General features: G+C 39.9%; 1 protein-coding gene across 13 annotated transcripts in view; it reads left to right on the plus strand.

The window, feature by feature from the left end:
• The window catches only part of PLCB4 (phospholipase C beta 4), a 419941-nt gene extending 401583 nt beyond the window's left edge, over window positions 1–18358 (plus strand). For 11 of the 13 annotated variants that reach the window (XM_040447668.1, XM_040447674.1, XM_040447664.1 and 8 more), the window contains 8 exons: window positions 288–363; window positions 2397–2572; window positions 5591–5692; window positions 11110–11167; window positions 11565–11651; window positions 12085–12141; window positions 14634–14670; window positions 16820–18358. In XM_040447668.1, coding sequence (XP_040303602.1) covers window positions 288–363; window positions 2397–2572; window positions 5591–5692; window positions 11110–11167; window positions 11565–11651; window positions 12085–12141; window positions 14634–14670; window positions 16820–16908 — 682 coding nt within the window. In that variant the 3' untranslated portion in view covers window positions 16909–18358. The remainder of the gene's footprint in view (window positions 1–287; window positions 364–2396; window positions 2573–5590; window positions 5693–11109; window positions 11168–11564; window positions 11652–12084; window positions 12142–14633; window positions 14671–16819) is intronic. The other 2 variants (XM_040447676.1, XM_040447678.1) reach the window with 2 other exon arrangements.
• Window positions 18359–19036: the final 678 nt, after the last annotated feature.

Raw genomic sequence — 19036 nt, forward strand, 5'->3', positions numbered from 1 at the left:
CTAAAGAAAAGCAGGAACCAAAATGGAAACTCTGACAACATACCCTTAACAATGAAATCATTGTTAGGTCTGGAGTGTCTCTTTGTGTAGTGGTTGAATTGAGTAATCACGATACAGATATTTTGTAAGGTATACATCTGTTACTAGAAATACTGATGTTGCCCAATGAGCCATGGCCTCCCATGTTTGATGAACAAATTGTCTTCATTAGAAAGCTTTGAAGCAAAGGCTCATGGGATGGGAAGATATCTAACATTGGCACACATTTGTGATTTTTCCATTTGCAGGGGAAGTAATTGTCTCGAAATGAAAAAAGAAACAGAAATTAAAATTCAGACACTGACATCAGATCACAAATCTAAGGTAAGAAAATGCCTAGATTTGCAGAAGATACTTTGTAATTTTTTACAAGCCCTACCTAATATAAATCAGAAGTAACAATAACTTGGGGCTAGTCTGGGAAGTCAAGGGATCTCAGCATTCACCTTTGTTCCAGACTCAGTGGCTTTGAGAAGAGCCCTTTCATGGAATACCTTTTCCTTCATCTGTTGAAATATGCATTTCTATGTATCTATGTTGTCTGCTTCAGGGGCATCAAGCGAAACAGTACATTGACTAAAAGGAAATATTGTATAAAATACAGAACATGCTTCCCTATAAAAGTAACATTAAACATATGACAAGAGGGGCGCCTGGGTGGCGCCGTCAGTTAAGCGTCCGACTTCAGCCAGGTCACGATCTCGCGGTCCGTGAGTTCGAGCCCCGCGTCAGGCTCTGGGCTGATGGCTCAGAGCCTGGAGCCTGTTTCCGATTCTGTGTCTCCCTCTCTCTCTGCCCCTCCCCTGTTCATGCTCTGTCTCTCTCTGTCCCAAAAATAAATAAAAAACGTTGAAAAAAAAATTAAAAAAAAAAACAAACATATGACAAGAAACCCACCCAACTTAGGGACTGAGTTACTCTTTGATACTTATTCCATTCTAAGTTTGCTGTGGAAGTTTAGGATGGGGGAAAAAATGAAAAGATATTCTAAGAGATGATTTCAACTGTTCATATTGCATAAGAAAATGGGACCTTGGGAGACTCATTAGTTTGCAAATATTTGGGGAACTGAGCACTAAGTTCCAGTCAAGAACACAAATAACTCCTCCAGCATTAATAGTTATAAAAGAGGGTAGGGGGACTCTTAAAGCTCCCAGCTCTAGCTTTTGGTCAAACCAGTCTACATGCAGCTCTCATCCAACCCAGTGGCCCTGCTGCCTGCGTGGAGCAGCACCACTGTTCAAGATGAGCTTCTCGGTGCTATGCATTTTGTGTCCATTCTACCCTGAAGTGACATAGGCAGTAAGCCATGTGTCTTGGAGAATTGTTCTTCACTCTCTTTCTCTCTTCTTAGCTGGAATGTTTGAGAATTAATGTCTCTGCAGCATGCCATGATTTTCAGAAGCTTTGCACAAATAGGAAAGTAAAAGTTTTTGCATTGATATCAGTTAGCTTTTGCTGCATAATAAGCCATGTCAAAATGTAGCGGCTGAAGACCACTACCAGTTATTAGTTTAAAACTCAGTGGGTCAGAATTTGGGCTGTACTCAGTTGGGTAGTTCTACTGATTTTGACTAGGCTCACTCGTGTCTGCAGACAGCTGGGCTTGATGGCTCTACTCAGATATCTGGCAGCTAGCTGGCTGCTGGTTGCGTTTTCCAACATGACTTCTCGTCCTCCATCAGGCTAGCACAGGCTCTGTCACAGGGTAGCCTCAGAGTTCCAGACAGCAGAACGGGGAGCGTTTTCCAAGCTTCCTCTTGCACCACATTTGCTACTGTCTCCTTGCTGAATCCACTCACAAGGTCAGCCAGGTTCCAGGAGGTAGGGAAATGGATTCTAGCTCTTGATATGAGGGAAGGTACAAAACCACATTACAAAGAGCATGGATGTGGGGAGGGGAAGACTTTCTACCCCAGCATCTGTTAGAGTGGACACAGTGAGTCATGATCCAGGAATAAGAGAATACAGAGCTCTTCATTCAGACCTGTGGCCTTGTGGACATGAAGCTGGAAAGGCATGAGGAGCTGGGGAGAATCTGATCAAATCAGTAAAGGAGCCCAAGGTCTGGACAAAAGGGAACATGGACAAGTTAGGCAGTGAAATCACAGTCCACGGCTGAATATTTAGACCCAAAGTGATCGATTATTTTAATAAGCTGTGACCTCCTGATTCCCATGGATTAGTACCTGTTTTTTTTTTTTGTTTGTTTGTTTGTTTTTTTATTGTTGTAGTATCTACTGATTCACCAACCAAATTGGTAGGTGAGATTTGAAATACAGGACTGATGCTGTGTTTTCAGTTCATACTGGATCTGTGACAGTTCCAAATGGTACCATCCCCTTTTCCCCACACAGGTCAAAGAGATAGTGGCCCAGCACACAAAGGAGTGGTCAGAAATGATTAACACCCACAGTGCTGAGGAGCAAGAAATCCGGGACCTGCACCTCAGCCAGCAGTGCGAGCTCCTGAGAAAGCTACTGATCACCGCCCACGAGCAGCAAACCCAGCAGCTAAAACTGTCCCATGACAGGTAGGCAAGTGAGCCTTCTCCAGAGCGAACTCCTAATTTTGTAATAGGATTGAGTGTATGTATGAGCCAAGGTAGGAAACAAGATCAACTTGACATAGGATACTGAGCTGTTACACATATCACGTCATACAGTTGAGATAAGAAATATGAGCTATAAGAAATGGCCTCTGCCATCAAAGTGCTTACAAGTGTTAGCAAGGTTGGGGCACCTGGGTGGCTCAGTTGGCTAAGTGTCCAGCCTTGGCTCAAGTCATGATCTTAGGGTTCATGGGTTCGAGCCCTGCGTCGGGCTCGCTGATGGCTCAAAGCCTGGAGCCTGCTTTGTTCGGATTCTGTATCTCCCTCTCTCTCTGACCCTCCCTCCTTCTCTCTCTCTCTCTCTCAAAGATGAATGAACATTAAAAAAAATTTTAAGTGTTGGCAAGGTATTAACTCTCACATGAACAATTAAGTTGAATTCCAAATAGTATAGGATGCACACCAAAAAGCAGCACAGCACAAAGGAGCTCGGCTGCTTCCAGAGGGGTCATGGAGGCTCCACTGGGTGGTAGGACTAACAATGGGCTTTGGAAAGTGGCCTGGAGCCTCGTAGGAAAGGAAGACACAGCAGGAGACAGAAACCAACCAGTTCAGCTCCTACCTCAGATTGGATCTGGTCACTCCCTGGCTAAATGTGGTGAGACCCTTTACATTATTAGGAATTCTGGGAATTTTAGAAAGAGAGGCCTAATCAAGAAACAGCAAAGAAGTATCAGTTTATATGGGTTTCTTCCAGCTTCAGCAAATGGAATGTCGCATTTAAAATACTGCAAATGATGAACTGGACTTTCACCTGGGGCAGAAGAGTGTTGATGTCAATTACCTCTTTTTATCCCAGCTTTGTTACAGCTTGTTAGCTTCTCCCTTCATGCCTGCTGTATGCCACTGTTAGGATCTATTGATATACACAAAAGAGTAGAGAATAGAAAAGCATTATACAAACAAAGCAAACAAAAAATTTTAAACGCTAACTGCATAAATTATCTGAGTGCATTCATGAATTCCCAGCCTCATTTTGGAGTGACAGATGCAGCCCTGAGAATGTGAAGCATTTTGCCATAGTTCCCAATTTTCTCTTTCAAAGCAAGAAAATGAGGTATACCATGCTAAGTTTGCTGTAGGTTCATGTCCTATACCCTATCAATTTTAAAGCATTCTATTAAGTTGTATAGGATTAGAAGTTGTCTTTCTTTTTTCCCTTAGAGATGCTGTTGATTTCGTACACAAAAAGGTCTGTTCGGTACCCTGCCTTTGACCCCTGCTGCAATACCAGATTGTAGGTATCTTACCCTCACTCAATGATACTTCACAGGCTGAGGCACTCCATTCTAATCTCTCTTGTAGTTGAATAAAGAAAAGAAGTTAGCCTCAACAGTAGGCATTGTCCAAAAGAAAAAAGGTAACTAATTCTTGCATTGCTTAGGAAGTTATTTGAAGAGAGCATAAGCTATTTACTAATTTACCTTAAAAAAATAAATGCATGGCAGGGGCGTTTTCCCAAGTAACAGCAGTGTTTAAGCTTTTCTCAAGCACCCTGTGGTTGTGTGCATTCTTCACCATCACAGCTGTGGCTCTTGGTTAAAAAATCTGGCCTTCTTGGGGCTCAGTTGGTTAAGCATATGACTCTTGATTTCAGCTCAGGTCATGATCCCAGAGTCGTGGGATCAAGCTCCGTGTTGGGCTGCATGCTGACAGTGCGGAGCCTGCTTGGGATTCTCTCTCCCTCTGTCTACCCCTCCCCTGCTCGCTCGCTCTCTCTCTCTTTCAAAATAAAAATACTGCCTTTTTAATACTGGTCAGCAACATTCGGTCATTGAGAAATGCTTGTCGAATGAATGAATAAAGAAATGGTTGATTTACTAACACTAAACTGAGGAAGAATTTGAGAGCCATTTTCTTGGGCCTAGGAGTTTCTATGCATATTCCTGCATCTGGGGGATCAGTGTTATCTACCCCTTTTGATATAGTACAGATACTACTTAGAACACCTGATTCCTTGGTCACTCATTTCCAGCCAGGGTTTCAAGGAGACCCCCCCTAGGTTCCAGAAAAAACTCTCTGTTAATAATACTCATTTCAGTGTTCTAAATTGTATACCTTTAATACACACATAAGTAACCCAGGAGTCTTTGTCATGTGCACACAGACATTCTGGCACACGCGGTCATCAGTGGCCTTATGTCAACAACCTTTTTTTCTTACTTCCTGTGCTTATTTGAAATCATTTAGTCTCCTTCATTCCCATGAACCGTCAGAAAACATGAAGGTCACTTGTGAGGGTCACAACATCCTCTGTCTCTTCCAGACCATCTGGTCCCAAGAAATGTAGGGCAAAGCTCAAAAATCTTTATATTTTTATGGGCAAACATAATGTTTCTTCATCCCATTTCATCACTGTTACTTTCTCAGTAGGTAACCCACTTCCACATCTCACGCATTCAGGCTCTTTCCTGCCTTTTCACAGGATGCAAAATAACTTGATGAGCTCAATAATGGGGGAAAAAAAGTGAGAATGGGGAAATGAGCTCAATGATGGGGAAAAAACAACAGTGGGACTGTTGTTATATGTAGAATGAATGAATGGTTGGATGAATTTATTTATTTTTTATTTTAGATAGAGCACGAGTGGGGGAGAGGGAGAGAATCTTTTAAGCAGGCTCCATGCTGTCAGCCCTGAGCCCCATGCGGGACACAATCCCATGACCTGATCTGAAATCCAGAGTCAGACGCTCAACCAAATGAGCCACCCAGATGCCCCTATTTATTATTTTCTTATAGTTCCATGTCCATAACATAAAAATTGCCAGTTTAACTGTTTTTAACTGTGTGGCATCAGGTACATTCACACTGTTACGCAGCCATCACCACCATCCATCTCTAGGACTTTTTCATCTTCCCTAACTCAAACTCTGAATCTGATAAACACTAACTTCCCATTTCCCCCACCCCACCCCTGTTTGTTTTCTTTTTAATACTTAGGGAAAGCAAGGAAATGCGAGCACACCAGGCTAAGATTTCTATGGAAAATAGCAAAGCCATCAGCCAAGATAAATCTATCAAGAATAAAGCAGAACGGGAAAGGTAAGTCTGAGAACATTCACTGTGGGCATGTAGCATTGACTAGGAGGCATAGACTCAGTAATGTGTATGTGTGTGCATGCACACATACTCACATTTGAGATACAAAATCCTTGTTTGTTTTGACTAAGGATTCGGCTATTATAACTGCTGTGAAGATTTACTGTTACTATAGAATGGTTGTCTTCTGATTGCTTACTACCACCAGTAAAACAATCAATTGAATTTACATTCAGTATATGTGTGCTCATATACAAACAAAATTGTATAAAATATGGCAAAATATCCTTCCCACATTCCATTGGGTCATCCATCCCACAAGCATCTCACCTGCTCAGGTATAAGCCCAGTCTGGTTGGGTGGTTCTGAATAGCGGGTGTAGGAGGAAGGTCTTCCTTTGATTTGCCCTGTGCTGTCCTTGATATCAGGGATCATCTCCAAGGTCCCTAGTCAGATTTTCTGGCTTGACCTTATCTTGGTTGGCTTTTTTTAGAAATAGAAACCAAGACAAGAATTTAGGTGCATGTTATTTACTGAGAAAGGGATCTTCAGAAAAGAGGAGTAGGAAAAGTAGGAAGGGTCAAAGGCAGGGACTAAGCAAGGATATGTTGTTCTCAGCGACAGTCCCTCTTTAGGCTGATCCTAAGCTCTGTAGTAGGATCTGTACCACACATCCCTTTAAACCAGGGGGGTCTGGCTTTTGTACTTCTGTGTTAGTCAGTCATTGGCCTCCTGGAGCTGGGGAAGGTTTATGTGACCTCCAGAGAAGGTCCCAGATGCAAGCCCTTTAGGCAAAGGCAGTGTAGGGGATTTGAGAGGACATCAATAGTCATGTTATCCAAGAGAGGTAATTAATAGCACTTGATTCCCAGTGATCGCAAAATACAGAGCAAAGTGAAGATTATCTCTTGGGACTGAGACATGAGCATGTTTAGGGCTTCAAGTCACTTAACTCTCCCTTAGCTGAGTTGTTGGAGAACTTTGCAGCTGCAGAGGAAAGCACCCGTGTTTCACTTACATGGACTTTTGTGGGTACCTGATGTTTCCTCTTTGTTTTGAACAGGGCAAGAACTGCTGTCCAACTTCCTCAATTTCATTGATTTTTTTCGCCATTATTAATAATGATATTAAACTTGAAATACAATCAGGTATAAAGTGTAATACCATCCAGTGCATTTTCATACTGAAGTTTTGTTGAATTAAGTACAATTGAGAATGGGTCATCAATAGGTCATGGAATTTCACAGTAGCATGACCTGGAAATGAACTGACTTTTTAAAATGTTGGCCTCAGAAATTTCCCAATCAATGTGGAGTATCTAGGGAAGTTATTACTCAGCTTAATCAATACTTATTTGCAACATCCTATTGTGGGTCTAGTTTATGTATTCTCAGAAAAGGAGTTTTTAAGAGCCTTAGATACATGGGAATGACATTGTCTACTTTAGCTCAAAAACAGAATATTCCAGCCATTATAAAACCTCATCAATTTGAATTATTTTCGACTGTCCAAAGTGAAATACAGAATTCAGTAGGGTAAATGTGCTAATTATTAAACAGCTCTTTTTCATTTTTTTCAAGTATGTTACAAAGTGGACTTCCGTCCACTTTGTTTTTAATTTTTTTTACTTTGATGTAATATACTTGTTTATTATAACTCTGTCTCCAGTGATAGGTGGTTCTAGAACATCTACAAATGGCTGGTTTTTTAAATAATTTCTGGGTGCAAAATGGTTGTCTTCTAAACACACGCATTGTGTGTCCACTTTAAGAAAGAACTTAGAAATGAAATAAAAATTTATAAGCAGATAGCTATGAAAGATATATGAAATTAAAAATTTATAATCAGATAGCTATGAAAGATATATAGAGGGGGGCACCTGGGTGGCGCAGTCGGTTAAGCGTCCGACTTCAGCCAGGTCACGATCTCGCGGTCCGTGAGTTCGAGCCCCGTGTCGGGCTCTGGGCTGATGGCTCAGAGCCTGGAGCCTGTTTCTGATTCTGTGTCTCCCTCTCTCTCTCTGCCCCTCCCCTGTTCATGCTCTGTCTCTCTCTGTCCCAAAAATAAATAAACGTTGAAAAAAAATTAAAAAAAAAAGATATATAGAAACTGAAAAAACAAAAAACAAAAAAAAAGAAACTGAAAAACACCGTTTCTGAGTTGAAGACGACATTTCAACAGAAATTAGGCAATATTTATAACTGAATGACAATACAAGTACTCTCTATCAATGTGTGGAAGGTAGCTAAACCATATAGCAAAAGAAACAATCAACAAAATCAAGAGGGAACCTACAGAATGGGGAAAATATTTATAAACCATGTATCAGGGATTAATATCCAAATATATATAAGGAACTCCTACAACTCACAACAAAACAACCTGATTTTAAAATGACAGAGGACCTGAATAACATTTTTCCAAAGAAAACATACAAATGACCAACAGATACATGAAAAGGGGTCAAGATCACTAATCATCAGGGAGCTGCAAATCAAAACTACAGTGAAATAAAACCTCATACCTGTTAGTATGGCTATTTATCAAAAAGACAAGAGAGAACAACTGTTGGTGACAATGTAGAGAAAAGAGAACATTTCTGCTCTGTTGGCACCACGTAAATTGGTGCAGCCACTATTAAAAAAATATGGAGCTTCCTTAAAAATAGAAATACCATATGATCTTACAACCCTACTTCTCAGTATCTATCTGAAGGAACTGAAATCACTATATCAAAGAGATATCTGCACCCCTGTGTTCACTGCAGCATTATTCAAATAGCCAAGACATGGAAAGAACCCAAGTGCTGATGAATGGATAAAGAAAAAATGATTTTCCGTGCACATGTGTGTGTGAATGTTATCCAGCCATTAAAATAAAAGGAAATCTTGGCATTTGTGACAACACGGGTGGACCTTGAGGACATAATGTTAAGTGAAATAAGTCAGAGAAAGACAAATACTGTATGATTTCACTTATGTATGAAATCTAAAAAAAACCAAGCTCATAACAGCAGATAAAATGTTGGTTTCCAGGAATTAACGGGGTGGAGAAATGGGAAAATGTTGGTTAAAAGGTACAAGCTTCCAGTTATAAGAGGATTAAGTTCTGGGGATCTAATATCCAGCATGGTGACTATAGCTAAGAGTACTGTATTATTTATTTGAAAGTTGCTATACTATTTTCACCTTTTTTTTTTTTAATTTTTTTTTCAACGTTTATTTTTTTTGGGGGGGGGGGACAGAGAGAGACAGAGCATGAATGGGGGAGGGGCAGAGAGAGAGGGAGACACAGAATCAGAAACAGGCTCCAGGCTCTGAGCCATCAGCCCAGAGCCCGACGCGGGGCTCGAACTCACAGACCGTGAGATCGTGACCTGGCTGAAGTCGGACGCTTAACCGACTGCGCCACCCAGGTGCCCCTATTTTCACCTTTTTAAAAAAAATTTTTAATGATTATTTTTGAGAGAGAGAATGCAAGGAGGGGAGGGGCAGAGAGAGAGGGAGACACGGGATCTGAAGCAGGCCTTGAGCTGTCAGCACAGAGCCCAACACAGGTCCCAAACCAATGAACCATGGGATTATGACCTGAGCCAAAGTCGGACGCTTAACCAACTGAGCCACCCAGGTGCCCCTATCTTGTTTTCACCTTAAGAAAAGCAGGTAGCTTAAGTGCTATTTAGAGTGAAAATTATAGCCTAGCTGTATAGAGTTTTTTAAATAAATGCAAACTAATGAGTTACATACCCAAGAGAGTGTAAAATTAGAAATGCCCAAATTAGAGTAATAAAATTAGAGTAAACCCAAAAATTGCAGGTGGGGAGAAATAAAAGAGTATCAGAGTAGAAAACAAAAAGCAATAGGGATGGTCAGCAAAAACAAAGGCTTACTTTTTGAAAAAACAAACCCCACGAGATCAGTGAACCTCCAGCAGGACTGCGCAAGCAGAAAAAAGAGCACAAGTTAGTAATCTTAGGTCTAAAAAGGAGGCATAACTGCAGAAATAATATTGTTGAAAATGAAGACTACTATAGAGAATACTACCAGTGAGTCTGAAAACTTGAATGGACAATTGCCCAGGAAAATATAAATGTCCAAAATTGACTGAAAAAGAACAAGATAACCACAATAGACCTCTAGCTATTAGAGAAATTCACTCAGAGGTCTTTTCAGTCATGAAGATCACTCCCTGGTAATGATGCCATTTCACAAAACTAACTGACACAAAAGTAAATGCCTGGTAGTACCAAGAGCAGGCAAAGACATGCAGAAATGTAGCATTCAGACACTGGTTGTGAGTGCAAATAAGGACAAGTGCTTTGGAGTAAAGGTGAAGCCATTCATTCCCTACCAACCTGCAAATCTAGGTCTATACCATAGAGAAATCCTTGCTGCTCATATGCACGAGAAGATACTTGTGCATACTTATCACTATACTTATTTAATCAGTAGCCTCTGTGCCACACATCACAGGATCCTGTGCACCAGATCATTACCATTTGTCATTGATGGCCAACTAGAAATATTCTAGTCTCTTCATAAATGGAAAAACCCATATGGCATATGAAAATAATGAAGTGCTTTTAAACACAGCCATATCTCTAAATTCTAGGTTAAGTAGTAAGTTACATGAATAAACCCAGAATATGTTACCATTTCGGTAAATTTGGAAAATACACAAAACAATACAGACCTGCAGCATCACTTGTGAGCTGGTTACAAATGCAGTCTCAGGCCCCACCCCAAAGCCACTAAATCAGACCCCCTGGGGGTGGGCCCAGCAATCAGTGGTTTTGACAATATCTCCACTAGATTTGTAGGTGCATGAAAATTTGAGAAACACCTGTATGTGTTATTAAATTTTTTTAACGTTTATTTATTTTTTTGAGACAGAGAAAGAGCATGAATGGGGGAGGGTCAGAGAGAGAAGGAGACACAGAATCCGAAACAGGCTCCAGGCTCTGAGCTGTCAGCACAGAGCCCGACACAGGGCTCCAACTCACAGACCATGAGATCATGACCTGAGCCGAGGTTGCATGCTCAACCGACTTAGCCACCCAGGTGCCCTTGGAATAAAAATATTAAAACATAGATGGGAAGGTCCACACCAAATTCAAAATAGTGGTTATGTCCAGAGAGAAAGAAACTGGAATCAGGAAAAATACAAAAGGGGCTTTAATTATATCTCTAACACTTTGTTTCCTTTAAAAATACAAGACAATTATGGCAAAACATTAATATTGAGTAATCTGGATACAAAGATGTTTGTATTTTCCACTGTACAGTATAGGTTTCAAAATTCCACAAAAATTAGGAAAAGTGGTAATTCCATCCATATAATTAAATGGAATAGGACTTTAATATTATGTCAATTCTATTCAATGTCAGCTGCCAACTGATATTTGTACCTATTACTTTTAGGAGAGTCAGGGAGTTAAATAGCAGCAACACCAAAAAGTTTCTGGAAGAAAGAAAGAGAGTAAGTATTTTATAATTCTCTTGGCACTGTAAACAATAACTCACGCTTAGATATCAGACGTCTGGCTAATTTGTTTAATTTTATTTTTCTGTAAACATTCTAGCCTCTCTTGTCTGCTCCCTGAGAACTAAATAATCTATTACTAAAATCTTTAAGATATTAATTTGGCATTATTTTATATGGAAAAGGGAGCCAAGTTTTAATTGCACTTAAGTACTCTATTGTTTTAGCAGGAAAGATCTTCCCAGTAAGAATTAGGGGGTTATACTCTTCCAGTTGTCAGACTACTTTTCATGATTTTTTTAAATAATTATCTCCCTGGGTTAAATTGTAAACTTAACCTTCATACCTCTTCCATCCAAAGTTTATCCGAATTTTTTTTTTTTTTTTTTTGCAGCTCGCCATGAAACAGTCCAAAGAAATGGATCAGTTGAAAAAAGTCCAGCTTGAACACCTGGAGTTCCTAGAGAAACAGAATGAGCAGGTATTTTACCTAAAGGGCATAAAAAGACATAGACAGCCAGCCAGGTTTGGGGGTGGATGCCGTACCTGCAGATAGTGACCCTTCTGCTAAAACCCATAGCCTGAGTAGCAGCATGGAAGGGTGGCTAGGATGTGATCCCTTTTACTGTATTTTCCCCATTGCATCAAACAAGAACAGAAAATACCCTTTTCTGAAATGGGAGAGGAATGTAGCCATGGGAGGAAGAGACTCTGAAGTCGTCTTTGGAATAGATTGTGATGATTCTAATAGTGATGTCCCTGAGAGGAGAAAACAGAGGTTACAAATTATGTCTCCATTTTCATTTAGAGCTTTGTAATTTGCAACCTAGGCACATGTGATAGTCTATTTAAAAGCAGATGAGAGAAACCACCTGGTTTCAACTTCAGTCTTAAAAGTCATAAAACCATCTTAGGGCTTACTAGCGGGACCCAAGGAAAGGAGCTGCCCAAAACTCTACAAGCCACCTAACGTGAGTGGATACCATATTCTTGGTATTTTGTTTTTGTTTTTGTTTTTTTCCAGCAAGGCACATAGTTACCCCAAACCCAACTCTTTAGTTAGCCATCGGGCATATACCAACACCAAGATATATATGTATGTTTACCCGAAGAATAGTGCAGGTGGGGTCCTTCCCAAATGGGCTACAGTCCACTGGCCATCCAGTCTCATTTCAGTATGATGGCACTACCACCAGCTTATAAGACAAAATGACCCTCCATGGCAGGTTAAATTTGAGTCTATCTTAGTTCAAATTTCAGTTTTTAGGTATGCTGGTTTGGAAGTTTTTTTATCTAGATAATTTACTTCTATCTAGGAACTGTCAAGAGGTTTTGATGAAACATGTACTACATTGTTCTTTCCTATTTCCTCATCTACAAAGCAATCCTCTTTAAGATGTATTTCTCAGAGTAAATGGCTCCTTTTGAAAAACACTTCGATTGGAATTATGCTAAAATGTATCTTTTAGAAAGTAAAACAAAACCCTTAAATCTTCTCTTTTTGTATTGCAGTTGGGTAACAAGTAAATCCAACTTCTGGTTTCAGATTTGTTACTTTTTGGTGGACAGAAGTTTTATTCATCAACATACTTCTGAGTTATGTTTCACATTTCCTTTTCAGCTAAATGCTTTATTCATGAATAGTCCACAGATCCTCAAGGGGGACAATAAATGTTTTATTGTCCTGTGGGTCCAATTCATTTGACCATCTCATAGATACATCACGTTGTGTTACGAGTTACCTAGCTTATGTTGTTGGTCTTAAAGCACTTCTCAGGAAGTGTTCCCATGGGCAAAATGGGAATATGAATAAAGGTAAAGCCACCATCTCCGAAATGTTAGAACCTACTTCTGTGATTCAGGGCTGGGTGGGGATAACGATGCCTCTCAGAAGAAGGCAAAATGAAGGTAAGGCAGTTAACTAAATTAAGAAACTCCTTGGAAATCACTGTGTTGCTTAGCAACAAGTTTGACTAAAGAATGTAAATGTGCTAAAAATTACTCATTACTACAATAGTGGTGAATATCAGAGCTAGAGAATATGCTTACCTAGTGTTTTTTATTTCAGAGCCAAAGTACATAATAAAAAAAAAATCACTTGGAGCTTTTATCCTAATACATGGGTAATTCAAACCACCCCAGAGTTCTTGCATTAAAATATAATGGATTAGTGATAACTGGCTTGATAATATTGGGAGGATAGTGGCTTTTTGATCCAAAAATTGATATAATGCATTTCAATATGTTGTAAGCAGTGTCTACCACCCACAACTGATACTTTGAGTCACAGAAGCTTAGGAAAGCATAGAATATGAGAAAGCTTGAGATTTGATGAAGATTCAGTGAGATTCTATGACAAGAAATTCACAGTATCCTATTGATGCTTCCAGAAAAGGTAGAATTTGGACTTGAATTTCTGTGTTAAGCTTTGCTTTACCAAAACATGCCCTGTTCAGTAAAAAATCCAGTCCCAGATCTTTCTAGTGTGGTTTTGTTTGGAACTTAACAGTCAGAGAGCTCTCAGTTACTCTGTGTGTTACAACACTGTCCCAGGCATAGTGCAAAAGATAGAGTGAGTGACTCCATTTCTTCCCTCATAATAGGCATGGGCTGGAACCAGGTAGGAGAGCTCCCTTCATAGCCAGTTAAACACTTCATTGGCAGAAAAGTTCCCTTATTTCCAGACATCCTAAATTTTTAGAACAGTCTCCCAAACCTTTGTTAAACCCAAAGACTACTTTCTGCTTCTAAGCCAAAAATAAAATAATTTTAACATTCATCCCTTATATCTCCCTTTAAGGCTTCTTACTGCTTCCTTATGACCCAACTCCCAGAGGTTCACCCCATCCCTGCAAAGCAGAGTGTGGAATGGATCTCCTTAATTAGCTACACCAGCGTTGAGGGCACTGGCGGAAACAAGTCAAGTTTTAATATATTTTGGCCCTGATTCTAGATCCTAACCTCCTGTGTTCTTTTTAAGCCATCTAATGCCCTTGCCTACATGGTCAGCCAATGCTTCATTTAAAAGTCCAAAGGTCAGGGACTCGTTTTCTACTAAGTTTTCCCAAGTATCTCATCATCCTCACATGTACCATTCCAAACATCAACAGCTCCATTACTTTCACACCCAAGCTTTAAAAATTGATTTTTGTCATCAACCCTACCATTTAATAAAGTGAGGGTTCTTGCTAAAAGGTGGGTTCTCCCCCCTTCAATCACTGCTGAGGAAGAGAAGCACAGTCTGGGCTCTTAGGCATCGGTTGTTTGTTTTGTTCTTTTTTTTTTTCTGTTGAGATCAATTTGGGGAGAGTTTGTCACTGATGGGTGTATACATGTTTTATTCTTAGCTTTTTTGCTTTTCTGTATATGGTTTTACATTCATTTTTCAAGTTCACTTCAGTATTCATTTATTTTGTTTTATATGTATGACTCAATTTTGACATTACTATTTTTGTACAAACAGCTATTGAAATCCTGCCATGCAGTGTCCCAAACGCAAGGTAGGACTGAAACTCTAATCAGCAAGACATTGCTTTCCTTCTCAGCTATGCTAGTGTTCTCGGGGCGATCTCCATTTATGATTCATATCTGCTCATAGCTAAGTAGTATCTCAAGGTTTTGGATGTAAAAGTTTGATCATGTCATGCTTGGACTTCTGATGTAATATACAAACTGACATGCCCAAAATCTTTAGAGAATGATTTCTGAGGGAGTTGGAACCAACGTTTCCTACTACAGACCTAGGAAACTCAAGTCATGCTAATAACGATATACCTACACATCAAGAACAGTGATATATGACTGTCATTTGGACTGACCACAGCTAACTCTGGGTCACGAGGTCAGATCTCTCCCAAACATTAATATGACTGCAATTAATTTTAAAGCACCCTACTAGAAAGTTCATTGGTGCTTTTTTAATGACAGAGTTATGGTCTGTGTGCAGAAACACTATAGAGTGTTATGACCCTTGTCATGCTTTCTGCTACATCTGGTCTGCCAAGGACCCTAATCACCTCTTATAAGTAAGGTGACCGTATAATTTATTATCTGAACCAGGATCATTTTGAGAGGGAAAGAGGGTGATGTTCATAATTGCCAGGACTACAGGCATAAACTGGAACTGTCCAAATGGGAATGCATGGTCACCCTGCTTCTATGAGAACTTAGCTCTGAGAATAGTCCTTTATTGTCATATGATTCTTCGTTCTATGACCGTGTTCAGTAGTGCCTTTAAATGCTAAATGGGGAAAAGCACAGGGAATCTTTTGTTACTATTTATTGAACATAAAAGTATTTAATTTCTAGTTAAACATCTGATAATGTTTCACTGTCCTCTCTTATGAATACCGTTTGTGTCATGGTTTCATGTTTGTATATTTTTCTCCATTTCTTCATTTCTCTATTAGAGTATTAGTATACTTCAGGCATAGAAGAATATCTAGGTAGAGGGAACCGTCCATCCCATATTTGAGCAGAAAGATAAAATTCTTTGGTAATACTCTATCCTCTTTGCCAAAAGGAAACTTGAAGCCACAATATAAAAATAATAAGAAAATTACTGTATGGTCCATGGGTCATACTGGTTTTGTAACAGAGCCTCTTTGGGACCTCTAGATGCTTATTGGATGATGTTCAGATTTGACCAACCTCCCCCCCCCCACCATTGACCTTCTATTTAGTTGGAATACCTAAGCAGACCTGAGTAGTAACATCAACACACTTCAGAGTCCTCTGAGTTATGTCTTTACCATGTTTCCATTCTGAAATGTCCTTTATTTCAAAGGGGCATGTCATACAAAGAGGAAAGGGATGCTTTCTTATTCCCTCAAAAATTACATGGGTTGGCTTGGGCATAAGCATCCAGGAACCAGCTGGAGAGTAAATGTTGAAATAAGCCAATTAATTTTCCCTATACTGCCAAACACAGAATCTGCCCCCATCTGACTCCTTTCTACCTCCCAAACCCCCTGGTTGTCTTAGTGACAGTCTTAATTCAGGAGACCAAGTTCACCATGGCTTACTTCCTGGGGAAGCCCATAAAAACTTACCTTGAAGTGAGAGCCCAGAGGGATAATTTTTGGACAATAGGATTCCAGGAACCCTACACATTCCTGTGATGTTGTATTTGCAAGGCACTCCAGCCAAATCAATGTGATATGCTCCCAACTAAATTTCTCCATCAGATTCTTAGGGAGTTAACTAAATTTCAGGCTATTTGGGGAAAATACTGTGCATAAGAAACACCTGTTCTAAAAGTTCAAATTATACACAGCCAAGGCAACATGTCCATCTGTAGAATCTAAATCAAATCGTCTGATGTGAGGTAGTCTATTGAAGGCCTGGCTTAGCCTCTTTTCAAATGGTTTTCCTGGTGCTATGGAGAACTAGTTCTTCACAAGCTTTAATGTGCATCCAGATATCTTAAAGATCTTGTCAAAATGCACATTCTGATCCAGTAGGTGTGGGATGGAGTCCCTTGGAGTCCAAGGTTGTGCATTTCTCACAAGGTCCTGGTCCACAGACCTCACTTTGAGTAGCAAGGGACATAGTGACAGCATGGAATTTACGGGAGAAGAGAGGCCGGGGCGGCTACATGCCTTTGAGCGAGAATTTCAACACGTTAAGGCCATGTTTCTGATGTTACAGGCGAAGGAGATGCAGCAGATGGTGAAGTTGGAAGCCGAGATGGACCGCAGACCAGCAACAGTAGTGTGAAACTCCAGAACGCAAACTGAAGCCCCAAAACCACACAGCATCAAAAGATCACCCCCAAGCTTCCCAACACAGAGTTCACGCAAGAAGGCTGCTGTCTGTGGGTTTCCTTTACGCCCAGCCAAGATGTTACCTGAAACCACCGAGACTTACATATTTCTATTTAACATTTTGAGTATTGGATCTCCTTGGCCAACCATAAGTAGCTCCCAACCCACCCAAATTACTAGCCCAATAAGGCAGAGTTTCACCCTTGATATTACAACTTAAACATGTTTGCTATAAAATACCATCACAAGTGAATGAGCTTGGTGTCCACAACTCTGCTCTGTGATGCATTAGGACATGTTTGAGCTGCAGCAAAAATAGTGCATTAGCGATTGAATATCAAGTGCATGCACTAGGGGGAAAAAAAAACAACTCTGTCTACAAATTCATCAGCAGAAGTGGCAGTCTGCTAGACAAATTTCGCAGAATTTTTCTACATCTGAGTTACCTCATCAGTAAGTGCCATGTCTCTGCCATGCCGTAAGAAGCTAAGTTCCTGTAAAAGTTGTGGAAATTATTAGAATAAAAAACAGTAGAACAGTGTACCTGTGCCAAAACTCATCAGTGCTCAAGGGAGAACTCTGTTAGGCACATGTTAAGAAAGTTTACATCTGATATTGCTTTATAGGAATTGCTTCTGCCGATGCCAGACATTATAATACACTATTACACCATAAAGATCGTGAAGTGGTAATTGGCAAACGTTTGTAAATGTGACCATGTATAAAATATTTATACTCCTACTTCACACTGTTAGAGCAAAATCATCTACGTATTGCCACATGATGAGATTAGTAAACAGGAATACCAGAACTATGTTTGCATGATACACAAGCACCAGTTAAGACTAATCCATACAGATACAGTTAACCTAATGCCAAATAAATACTGGTTTAATAAAATGTATGGCACAGAATATAATTTGACTATGAAGACTTTTAGCATAATGAAAAAGTCTATATATATGTGTATATGAATATGTGGGCATTCTTGATACTTCAAGTTCTAGTTTCAAAAAAATACATAACTAATTTAATTTTACACAAAAATATTTATGCAGATTTTCAGAATTTCATATCAGGAAATAACCTTTTTACGTCTGTTAAATATCAAAACAATTTGCTACAGTGTTAATCTGCATGGTCTTTAAGCCTGCCATAGTTGTGTTGCAGACAGTGCATGAAAAAGTATTCTGCGGGGAATCAAGCCATGCCGCCCAAGCCGGGAGGAGCGCATGGAAACTTGGTAGTCTAGAACTAATCAGATTACTGATTTTAGGACACAAAACACCAACTGAATTGTTGTATATGCTTGTACAAATTGATTCTGTGTGTTCCCCTGAACAAAGCAGAGAAAACGATGTTACCATCAATATTGAAATTAAACTTCCAACTTCTCTAATAAAAAATGAAAACACATTTACCATCCGTCAGAGTATATACTTTCCAGCAGACTTTTTGCCTTTTTCATAAATGAGCCCTTCGTTATTTCTAAAGGAGGCTTATTCGTGCCCCCACACATTTCCCCTGCCTCCGAATGACAACGAAACAGGCTCATTCTGGTTGACACCCAAATGTGATGCATTTGTTGATGTACGTGTTTTTCTTTTTCTCCTATGTATCATTTGAACTGGTTTCTGTGGAATTTCTCTGGTTCCCTGTTTGCTGGTCTGGAAGACAATGGAGTTAGACCATATGTCTTTCAGCACTAATATCCCATGGAAAATTATGGCTATTAATGTAGCACCACATTGGGATGGCCAATTCTCAAGAATTCCAAATGGCTCCTCATCCAATCAAAGGACATTTTTTTTTTTAATTTTTGAAAGAAAACGAGCTAGTGTGAGTGTGGGAGGGGCAGAGAGAGAGGGAGACAGAGGATCCAAGCAGCCTCCACGCTCTCATTGGCACAGAGCCTGATGCAGGGCTCAAGTTTCAACCAGACGCTTAAAAGACTGAGCCATCTAGGTGCCCTCCTCCCCCCATCAAGACTTCTAACAAGAGCTTAGCACACCATTCTGTGGCACTTGGGTGAATTCAGCAATTGCTTCTCTTTCCCTTGCTCCCAGTTTTCCCTTTGTCTGATCTGATCTTCTCTGCCTTT

The sequence above is a fragment of the Herpailurus yagouaroundi genome, unplaced genomic scaffold (assembly GCF_014898765.1).
Source record: "Herpailurus yagouaroundi ecotype Mexico unplaced genomic scaffold, PumYag 196, whole genome shotgun sequence".
Classification (NCBI taxonomy): domain Eukaryota; kingdom Metazoa; phylum Chordata; class Mammalia; order Carnivora; family Felidae; genus Herpailurus; species Herpailurus yagouaroundi.